Source organism: Oreochromis aureus, linkage group 17 (assembly GCF_013358895.1).
Source record: "Oreochromis aureus strain Israel breed Guangdong linkage group 17, ZZ_aureus, whole genome shotgun sequence".
NCBI classification, from domain to species: Eukaryota; Metazoa; Chordata; class Actinopteri; order Cichliformes; family Cichlidae; genus Oreochromis; species Oreochromis aureus.
In genome coordinates this window covers 38,360,626-38,372,409 of record NC_052958.1, presented here as the reverse complement: position 1 = coordinate 38,372,409, position 11,784 = coordinate 38,360,626, and the positions used below count along the sequence as shown (strand labels likewise).

At 39.8% G+C, this 11,784-nt stretch overlaps 1 protein-coding gene across 1 annotated transcript; it reads left to right on the top strand.

Annotated features, from left to right (window-relative positions):
• Positions 1 to 241: 241 nt before the first annotated feature.
• Positions 242 to 3,167, top strand: LOC116334882 (inward rectifier potassium channel 13-like). Its single transcript, XM_031758422.2, has 2 exons — positions 242 to 855; positions 1,347 to 3,167. Exons 1-2 carry the CDS (start codon positions 339 to 341, stop codon positions 1,907 to 1,909), a joined length of 1,080 nt encoding a protein of 359 aa, XP_031614282.1. The 5' UTR covers positions 242 to 338; the 3' UTR covers positions 1,910 to 3,167.
• Positions 3,168 to 11,784: the final 8,617 nt, after the last annotated feature.

The window sequence follows — 11,784 nt, the reverse complement described above, 5'->3', positions numbered from 1 at the left end:
GAAAAAACAGAGAGAAACCCAAGAAGTTGACCTGTGTACAGGTTAACTCGTCACACAATAATTCACCCACAGCTCAGCACTCTGGCCCCCACCTTTTTTCCATGCCGTCTGTCTCACTGTATGGTTAACTATTAGTATGAGCTAAATGGATAATGTTTTACATGTAAATCTTCATTGCTCAGCAGAATTAAAATGTATTTAAAGGATGCCAATGTTTGCTTTAGTCTAGTCTCAGATCGATCTCTGTATGGTGACATACAAAAGTCTTTCTGATACCAACTGCTGACATTTTCCAGTAAGATCATTCCAGGATCATTGTCGGATCGTTCACTACAGCCATGACAACCAAATCCAAGAGTAGTGTTCCAGGTGACAAGGCGTCCTCATCTCTACTTCTGTCATCTCCTCCTTTCCAGCGCCTGATCACCAAAGAGGGACGCTGTGCATTTCGTGTCCCTCTGTCTTCTTCAGGCTCATGGAGCAAGTCTTTGCACAGAGCTTGGCTGCTGGCCCTGCAGGACCTGTGGGGACTGCTGGTAAATCTTCGCTGGAGATGGACTCTTCTGGCCTTCTGCAGCTCCTTCGTGGCTCACTGGTTGTTTTTTGCCTGTCTCTGGTATTTGTTGGCTCATTTGAATGGAGACCTTGATGTGCAGGATCATGATGCCCCACCACAGGGGCATGTTGTCTGTGTAAAGTACATTACAAGCTTCTCTGCTGCCTTTTCTTTCTCTTTGGAGACACAGCTAACCATCGGTTATGGCACCATGTTCCCCAGTGGAGACTGTCCCAGTGCCATAGCATTGCTGGCTGTACAGATGCTGCTGGGGCTCATGCTGGAAGTATTTATCACAGGTAAAGCACTTATCAGTTATTCTAATCCAATTCTAATTTCTAGTTTTAATGTATAAATTGTAAGACAAAAGAGGAGGTTGAGAAAGTTGGGTCTGTTTTGTAAAAAGTAGATGACATTTACAATTTCAAAAGAGCATGTGTTTTCATGGAATCTTGCAATGATTTACTTGTAAAAAAGCGCATTTTCAAATTTTCCTCATTAAGCTGAGTCTATGCTAGCAGTCTCAAATCAATCCCCGTATGGGACGAAGCTGCCAGAACAAGTTCAAATAGAGCACATCTGAAAGAGACATAAAAAAGCAGGACTTTATTTTAAACGTGACGTCACTGTGATTTTTGGTATTTAGTTCAGTAAAAACATTATAAAAACAGGTCACTTTGAACAAATATGTTATACTGTGACATCATCAGGAATAAATAAGCCTGCTTATGTACTGATTTGTAGAAATTTAAATTAAGTTCATGAATGATGTCATTGTCTTAACATTCAGGTGCATTTGTAGCCAAGCTCTCCCGCCCCCAGAAACAAGCAGGAGCCATCCAGTTCAGCCCCCAGGCAGTGGTAGGTCAACACCTGGGCCAGACATGCCTCATGATTCGAGCCACCAATCTGTTGAAGCGGCCTCTGGTCGATGTAAAGCTGAGTGCTGTGCTTTACGAGTGTGAAGGTCAGGCTCTACACCAGACCTCTCTGGACTTCTATTTGGACCATTTGGGACAAAAAGCATGTCCCTTGTTCATATTCCCACTCACCTTTTACCACCCCCTGGACCCTCAGAGCCCGCTCTACCCTGCCCTGTGTGAGGGGTCAGCCACTAACTTTGAGTTGGTGGTTTTTCTGTCGGCCTTGCAGGAGGGAACTGGTGACTCATGCCAGAAGAGGACCTCCTACCTTCGCCAAGAAATCAAATTAAACCACTGCTTTGCCCCTGCTTTCAGGATTGACTCCCGCGGGAGGTACACAGTGAGCACCCAGCACTTAAGCACAGCCCCTTCAAATGAGCCTGTGAACAAAGACTCTGTAGTGCAGATCAACAGTGATGGGATGGAGTAAGGATGCTGAAAGAAAATCTCAGGAGATAGCAATTTTCTTTTTTCTCAGGAGGTATTTCACTGAATCTTGTAAATATTAATATATGATTAAACATAAAAAAAAATTCAAGTGCATGTCAGACACACTGTCAGTACTGGTGCAGGCTCCATCATCATCAAGTCCTCGAAGCGTGTTCCTGAGGTCCATATGTAAATATTTTGTACTTGTAGCAAAATATCTGGAAATCATATGTTTGTGCATCCATAGAGGAGAATTTGTGAGTTTGTAAAAATAGTTACACAAGTTACTTTTAGGTTCAAGGTTCAAGGTTCTTTATTCGTCACATGCATAGTTATGCAGGTATAACACACAGTGAAATGTAACCCAACATGCTCCTCGACTTCTGCAAAAAAAAGTCGATTATATATATATAATATATATATTAGGTGAATGTTTATGTGTTGTTTAAGTCTGTTTGCTTATACACAGCAAAACACTAGGTGTAAAACTCTGCATTCACGTTCCCTCACTTGTGTGTGAGTTTCAACTTGCAAGTGCAAGATTGACCAGATTTTCTTCCTTTCAGCTGATTGGTCAATGTCATGTCACTCACAAATGTAACAATCCAATCAGAGAACAGATGGGTTTGGCTATCAGAGTAGTGCTTTACTGAGCTTCAGGTCCTGGAAGCGTAATACAGTTTGAAGATGGATGACGGTGACAGCACTTCTGCAGCTCAGTGTGAGTCACTCTGTGGTGTAGTGTGACTCACAGCACTGGTCCTGGGTCAGAATCAGAATCAGAATGTCTTTATTGTCATTGTCACAGGTACAACGAAATTATAAATGGTCCCCTGACTTGTGTACACAAAGCAATACTAAAGTAATAATCATATTTTTGACCATTGGTACGCCACAACTTAATCCATGTGGTATACCAACGGTACACTGCTACCAAAAGTTAAGGGATGTAGCTGTCGCTGTCCTCCAGCTTCAAACTGTTAGGACCTGAAGTTCAGAAAAGCGCCCCTCCAACAGCCAAGCCCATCTGTTCTCTGATTGGACTGTTAAATTTTTGATTGAGATGGCATTGACCAATCAGCTGAAAGGAAGAAAAAGCTGGTCAAAATTTATACTTGCAAGTTGAAACTTACACACAAGCAGAGATGGGCAGTAACGCGTTACTGTAATCCGATTACTTTTTTCAAGTAACGAGTAATGTAAGGGATTATCATTGCAAAAACGGTAATTAGATTACCGTTACTTTCCCGTAGGAACGCTGCGTTACTGCGTTACTAAAACCGTGAGTTTTTTTCGAGAATGTCTCATGACAGTGACGTAAGCGAGTGCGACGTTCGTGACAACAGCTGTCTGCAGATCAACAATGGATAATATATCAAGTACGGGAGAGAGTATGAGCGTGCAGCGTTTAAAGCGTGGAAGTACTGACCTTACTTTGAGTTTGATTCCATAAAAAGTGACAAAAACATTAGTGTCCATTGTGCGTGGGAAGAAAACTTCTTTTTACAGCGAAAAAACCCCCTAAACTTCCAAGCAAGCAGCGAGTGCGCTACGACTGTAATGGGAAATTCACAGAGAAACTCGTGGAGTCTTCAACTGACCGCTGCGGCACACCTGCACCAGGGTAAACCTCCGCCTACCCCAGTCCTGCTTTACAGGTGAAAATAGAGCAACTAGCCTTTGACTTTATTTATTTTCTGCTGTGTTTTACTTGCATCTATTTGAAAGAGTGAGTGTAAACACAAAAACATATTTTATTTTATGTGCTGGAATGTGCAGAAAATAGGTTTAAATGTTAAACAAATTTCTTCCAGTCAGAGAATGTTGCATATAATTTAATTTTTGCTTGATGCATAAAGTTAAAAGATTAAAACTAATAAAACAAGTTTTAAAAAGAGACTTTTCCATTTGATTACATTTTGTATGATGGATTATGCAGAAAAAGTAGAATTGGGCTGAAAGATCTATCGCTTTATCACCTATTCAGGTTGTAAATTGTGTTTTTAAAAAGTAACTAAGTAATTAATTACTTTTGAAAATAAGTAATCAGTAAAGTAACGGGATTACTTTTTTGGGGAAGTAATCAGTGATTAGTTACTGATTACTTTTTCAAGTAACTTGACCAACACTGCACACAAGTGAGGAAATATGAGCAGAGTTTTACACTGTTTTTGTTTTTTGTTTTTTTGCCTTGTCTCTCTCTAAACAGACCTTAACAAAAGTTTGTAACTTGTGTAATTATGTTTTGCAAACACAAATCTTTTTTACATGCACACAAATTGTCATCTATTGATGCACAAACATTACATTTTCAGATATTTTACAAGGTTACAAAACTCAGTGCACAACTACACAGTCTGATTTACAAGTTCAAAATATTTATGGCCGCAATTTGAACCCATGCATATGTTGCAGAATGTAAAGGTCCGGTTTTTTGTTTATTGATCTAAGCCTGAACAGCTACACGTAGTGTCCAGTAGAGGGCTCTGTCGCTTAGTTAGCACTTCCAGCTCAGACTGGTTTCGTGGCGCACGTGTGCCGGTAGGCAGCTCTCAATGAAGCGTGAAGCAGCGTGAATCCGGACTCTAGCGAAATTAACAATTTGCAGCCCTTGGATTGCGGAGCGAGGCACATATTTTAAGTTGTATCCGATTGCTTAGTTGATATTTTGTTGTATTTTCTACTTTAATTGAGTTCATGGAACATGAGGAAAATGTATTTTGTGTTTCTGTTTAGTTTTCACGTGTATTGGCGCACCGCAGCACTGTTAGATTCTGAATGAATCCCAAAGTAAAAGTCATTGCACCCGTTGAGGCTCTCTCTATTTCTTCCTTGGTCCGGGGGACTGCTACACAGAATGTGAGAGCTTGTCCAATAACATGTGAGAATGAGTAGAAACAACTTGTATTTTGAAATTTTCTTTTTCACATACAAATTTGCAGTTAAAGAAAAAAATATTAACAAATGTGTAGATATGTGTAGACGTCTGATGTCACAAATAAACAAACTGACACGCTTAGAATTTTGCAACATCTTTTGCAGTAAATGTGTTGCCGAACTTGCTGTTGAAAGGGCAGGAGGAGGTAGAGGTCAACCAGTCAGAAAACAGAAGACCAAGAGGTCTTGGTCCAGTAACCAGTTTGCCCTTCCACTCTCCCCTCCAGCAGCTTGTTCAATAAAAAGGAGTCTGTGAACAGGCCATTACAAGTGTCAATCTTTCAGTTATATTCTTTATTTACATAAAGTTTATCATCTTGTGATCAAAGTGATTTGCATTCTAAAAGTATGGAACACATCAAAAGAAAAGTATTGTTATTTTGTTCTGTAATTGGCAGCAGTTAACAGCATCTAAAGTTATTGTTATAACTAGTTTTTGGCCATTCAACACTCACCTTTTAACCCATTTCTTTTTTAAATCCAACTTTCTTTGGTTGTTACATATATAGTTACTGCTTGTATACACTGACCACAGCTGATGGCCTCCTGCAGCCTGGTTCTGCTGAAGGTTTCTGCCCATTAAAAAGGAGTTTTGACCTTCCCATCACTCCTAAAGTGCAAGCTCATAGGCGTCATCTGATGGTTGTTTTTTTTTTTTTCGTTTTTTGTATTATCATTTAAAGCCAAAGTGGTGTGGCACCATAGCACCATATAAATAATACTGAACTGAATACATCCTCACAAGCCATGTGCTACATCTACAAGCAGCTAGAAGCACAAAGAACAAGTGTGTTGGTTTCCCAAACAGTTAACGCTGCAGCACGAGTGCAACACTAGCAGAATGTATCAGTACATCTTTTACTGGAAATGTGAATTTTAATGTAAAAAAGGTGAAACAAAGATAAACAAATAATATTTTACTTTGAGAGCAATTAAAAACGTAGAAATCAAAGTAGGAAACTCTCACGGTATTTTTTTTTAACTGTGTATTGTTATAAATTAATGTCTCCAAAATAACTGTAAAAAACAAGCATCTGTGTACAGTACTGTGCAGAAATGTTGAGTACTGATACTGAGTCATATTTTTAAAGTGGTCTCAAGCAATAGTTTTCCAGGATTTTTTCCCAGTATATCTTTGAACACTGGCTGCTTGTTCACTCTTTTTCAGTCCAGTCCTGTAGCTGAGCCTATTTCACAGGAAAGCTTTTTATAATCCATTTAACACTCACCTGTAACTCTGTTAAGCAAAAAAGGCACTTATCTCAAGGGATGAACCAGTGTTGTGTCAACACATAACACAACTCAAAAAAGAACCAGTTTTAAATGATGTCTTTATGCACTGCTATCAGCCTGTTGCAAAAACAAATCATTTGTTCCCATTCCTTTAGTTGAATCTAAGACAAATGCCAAGGCTAACACAATCTGACAGACATAAGACATCAAGAACCAGGAAACAGGCAGGGAAAATCATCACAGACCCCTCACACCCTGGACACAGACTTTTTGATCTGCTGCCCTCTGGCAGACGGTACAGAAGCCTGCAGACCAGGACCACCCGACACAGGAACAGTTTCTTTCCCCTCGCCATCTCCCTTCTAAATAGTTGACCTGTCACACTGCTCCCACTGCCAGACTGCAACTGCACCTTATGTACATTCTGTAGTATTCATTCCACCTCATTCATTTCTGTATTTTATGTATATAAGTTTAGATTAGTTATTTATAGTTGGTTTACACAGCTTTGTGTATGTATGTGTATGCATGTGTAATGTATATATAGATGTGTGTGTGTGTGTGTGTGTGTGTGTGTGTGTGTGTGTGTGTGTGATTTACATTGCTGTGCTTGAGAGCCACCATCTACCGGAACCAAATTCCTTGTATGTGTCTGCACATATACTTGGCCAATAAACACGATTCTGATTCTGATTCTGATAAAATAGTACTTTTGTAACAGCAAAGAGCTATTAGCCAAAAACCTGACATAGTTCAGCATGGTTGTGATTTAAGGACACCATGCAGTATCACCTGGACTCCAACTGATCGGCAACAGCTTTATTTAGCATGGCAATATTGAGGAAGAAAAGCCCAACATGCAGATGCATGTAGACAAATATAAACACAATGCAAAATCTTCATGTAGGTTGAAAGCAAAGTGCAGACACTCAGAATCAATGAAAAGGAAACGGCAAACTAAATGCTGTGATGGATCGGACACAGGGGAAATAACACTATGACAAAAACAAGGACAAAGGAAGGACTGAGTCTATAAATAAAGATATATTAAAACATGTCAAAGTAAAGTGATCTTTCTCTTTTCACCTCAGACGGCTCAGTCATACGGCTCCTCGCCTGTTTGCATCCATCCTATACATTACTGCACCAACTGCTGCAGTCAGTACTCAGCTTCAGCTGCCATACAATTCAACCTGTCACTGGCTCTGCTTTCAGTTTCTCTGAGATTGGTTACAATTTGCACTTTTATGGAAACAAAAGTATCAAAGGCATCAGCAAATAGTTATTCTATAGGGAAGTGTGACAACGACGGAGAGGCCTGGTCTAATAAAACAGGAAACATCTTTGAGTACATATTTTTTCCAACTCTCTTTGCTTTATTTTTTTTCATTAATATTTTTAGCCACCGACAGTTAACCATGTAACACCAGCTTGAGTCTTTCAATTCAGTTGCTTTTTGTTATTAATATGTTACAAAATACATTTTAAAAATCAAGATGTAGGCTGCGTTTCTGTGTTGATACATTATATTGCCAAAAGTATTTATTCACCCACCTAAATCATTGAATTCATGTGCTCCAATCACTCCCATGGCAACTAGTGTATCAAATCAAACACCTAGAATGCAGACAGCTTCTACAGATACTTGTGAACAAATGGATCGCTCAGTGAATTCCACAGACAGGCGCACCACTGTTTCTCAGGATGAAAAGTCTATTTTCAGTGTCTCAGAGCTCGCTCATTTTGAGATGACGTGTAGATATAAAGGTTACATAAAAACAGAGGGCTGGAGTGACCAAAAAACCCATCAAAATGTAAAAACTAGTGCTGTGAGCGTTAATCTCGTTAAAATGATGTTAACAGCATAACCGCATTAACGCGGCAAGTCTCCGTTAGCAAGTTAGTGCGGGGCTGGACGCGTCAATGCGTTAGCGCAGTTAGCTCGTCAAAGCAGCTCATCAACGCATTAGCGCAGTTAGCTCGTTAACATGGAGATTTGCTGCATTAATCCGGCTTAACTAGTAAAAATCAATTAAAAATGAACATTACAAAACAACTCCTACCTCAAGTTTAAACATTCATGTTTATTTTCCCAAATGTAAAGTACTCTCACTGATAACTATGCACTGTTGCAATTTCCTCTTCCAAACATGTCCAACATTACTGAATGTCAGCCGTACACCACACTGATATGTTGAAATGGGAAGAAGATACATAATCTAGACTCACATTGAACTCCGTAACACTATATATGAAGCATTTATCAACTTATTTCATTTGTAACACACACACACACACACACACACACACACAGTCTCCTTCCTTCAGCTTCTCATCTTCTCTCTCTCTCTAATACAAACAGCAGTGAAGGGGAAACAGATTAATAACTTTGTCAGTCTGACAGGTTTGCTGTATGGCAGAAAAACTGGACTTCCTGAACAGTGAGTTTATTAACAGCGGAAAAACAAGGTGCAAAAAACAAAACACAATTTCCCAGTGTTGATAGTCCCAGAATAGCCCTTTATTGTCATTGTACATGTATAAAGTTGTGGGTGCTCCACACCGACTGTGCCAGAATAACATAAACAGTAGACAACAGGACTAAATAGAAAACAGGAGAAATACACACAATCAAGAAGAATGTGGACAAAACAAGAGAAATAAATACAAAAATAAAACAAAGGCACACAGAGAGCAAAAAAGTTTCAGAGTGCTCAGAGGGAGTGCGAAGAAGAGAACAGAGCCGGTGTGTGAGCTTGAATGATGGAAGTTACTCAGACCATGGCTCAGATTGGTGAGGTGTGTGTGTGTGTGTGTGTGTGTGTGTGAGAGAGAGAGAGAGAGAGAGAGAGAGAGAGAGAATAGTGTTTGTTAACAGTCCGAATGGTTCAGGGGAAGAATCTGTTTGTGAGTCTGGAGGTGAGTGAGGACCTGACTGACCTGGTGTGGCCACCTGAGGGCAGTGGGTCAAAGAGGTTTTCCTGAGACAGGAATGCCAGAGATGGCAGAGGGCAGCCAATGATTTTTGGGGGCGGTGTTAATGAGCCTCTGTGCAGCCTTCCTGATCTCAGTTGTGGCCCCTGAGTAGCAAACAGCAGGCAGTAGGAGACTGAGGAGCGATAGAAGGCCAGCAGCAGCTTCTGGTCCAGAGTATTGTTCCTCAGGACATGAAGGAAATCCAGCCGCTGTTGTGCCTTCAGGTGTGTGATGAAGGGGACACATCACTATCCAAACTCTGATTAACAGATTTAATATTTATCTTTTTAAAGGAGAGCTCATGGTCCATGCTGTCTTCAGTCTTGTTTTCTCTGTTTTCTCTTGAAGACAATAAACAGAACATAGTTGATAAAACGTGATCTTCACAGTGGACTTCCAGGATCCATTATTGAACCTATTAAAGAGCAAAGAGGGCGTGGGCCCATAAAAAGAAGCTACTTTATTAGGAAATGAGTTCATGAACTTCAACTTCATGTAACTGATGAAGACACAGCTGAAGAGGTTCACATCTCAAAACATGTTCATCTCATTGGGATGGGCTACCTGATGGGATATGCTAAATGGAAAGCTAGCTGAAAAACAATTTAGCGCACTCACTTAAGAAACCTAGCACGTGCTACTTTAGCCATTAAAGAACACAGTGCCCCCCGCCCCCTGAAAAGGGCCTTGAGACTGTGAGAGTGGATTTACTTTCAGTGGTGAATTTGCAGACAAAAATAAAAATGCATATAGAAGATATGTTGTAGTATGTGTCACACTGAAGACTTAGGTACGTATTGTGAGGTATGTATTCAAGGTCACAGGGGGGTTGGAACCCAAGGCCAGGAGGCGGGGTACACCCTGAACTGGTCGCCAATCTGTCGCAGGCCCTGCAGCTTAATTTGACTCAACACAGGAAGCCTCTCCCAGCCCAGACACAAAAAGGATCGACAGATTGATAGCTCCGTCTCGAGTCTGGGTGGTGCATGGATGCTCTTATTTGGTGAAATAAGTAGTTTACAGTTGTTTTTGAAAGATCATTGTGTTAAATATTGACTATGTTCTACTGCCTTTCTGATAACTGACCGGTCATAATGAGTTGTGAAAATGTTTATTTTTAACTTTAAAAAATCCTCTTGTGGACGATTTTATTCCTTTTATTTTTATTATTATTTTTTTATTTTATTCTGTTATTCCTCTTGTTGCACCTGAAACTTGTAATGAGCACAGACTGTATATCAAAGGCTTTGGGAGTTTTAGAGGTCACAGACAAAAGTGTCAGACTGTCACACTTTCCTCATGGTTTTTATTGTACTAATGGTCTCATTAGTGTCAAAGGTGAATAAACTAGTGTATTCTCAGTAGCTAATGAGTGTTTAATGCCTGTTGTTTCACAGGCAGAGCTGCCCTGCACTAATGATGTGTGGTTTAAAAGGAAGCTGAAAGTAGCAAAAATGCTCAGCTTAAGACTTCAAAATAGAAATTCCCTAAAGGCCTACACACTGAGTGTGCTGCAAGTAAAAGATGCACATGACAGGAAATTCCTCATTTTTGGATCCATAAATGTTTTGTAATAAATACACACACTGAAAATGTTCTCCAAAAAAAGGTGTGTGAAAAACATGAAGTCAGGCAACAGTGAGCTGGTCCTGATGTTATTAACAAGACAAGGGTGAAACTGAGATTCTGGGTTTATCTGGGTGGGCTTACCCCTCACTCCAGCTAGTTGTGCCAAATGAATTGAATTCTCACAAGACAGCAACAGGGAGAATTTCATAGTGTCATCGAGCAAGATGTTTAACAACCACTTTGGTGCATGTTTGATGACGTGAGCGTTTGAGCTCTTTTTGGCAGAGTTGGGACAACATCTGAGGAGACAGACAAATCATTTCAGAGACGATTAACCTGGAGCAGCATCTGTCTGAGGAACAATAACATCAGTCTACTATTTTCATATCATTGTGTATTCAGTATCGGTACCTGAGGTACGAGTTGCCAGTTGGTTTGATCGTTCACATCTGTTAACAAAACAAAACAAAAAACAGGAGGCTACATCTGAAAATTAATAAATGCTGCATGTTGTCCTGCAAAATTACACGATCGGTGTGAATAGAATAACTTCTAATTGTTGAGTAGTTTAGCTTTCTTTCCCAGCTGATGCAGGGTTAGTGGGCTGTAACACTACGTTTGCTGTAATGACAAAACACAACGTAGAGTGGAATCTACAGCTAAGAAACAAAACAAAGTAAAGCTGTTTAAAAAGCCAACATCATAGGAAGAAGACTGCAGAACAAAGTGAAACACAGGTAAAAATACTTGTATAATTTGGATGAGCTTGATGTGTAATCAGGGAGCTCTGCGTTTACCTCAACAAAGATTTGGATAATTTAGTGACAGAGTATGTTATGAGCATTATTATAGAGCATCAGTAGTTATTTTAGTTTCACTTTTTAATAGACATATTTTAAAAACATTATCTACTGGGGTCTTGCTATTTAAGATGCTTTATAAGCTTGTAGAGTTTGTAAAACTTATGGATGAAATACTGGAGTTAGATCTAGGATTTGGATCTTTTTGGACTTTGAAATTTGACCAGGGTCGCATTTCTACTTTTATATAAACAGGTCCAAATATTTGCTAACACTAAAAGTTATTAAAGTATATTTATTTTGTTTTAGTATGTTCAGACAGTCCCTTGAGCCACCCATCAGTTTATGACTCCTTGCCAAG

Bases quoted from the DNA above. Each gene is read 5' to 3' on its own strand.
- LOC116334882 (XM_031758422.2), top strand. From the start codon at position 339: ATGACAACCAAATCCAAGAGTAGTGTTCCAGGTGACAAGGCGTCCTCA. The intron at 856-1,346 runs GTAAAGCACTTA...CTTAACATTCAG, and splicing joins GCTGGAAGTATTTATCACAG to GTGCATTTGTAGCCAAGCTC.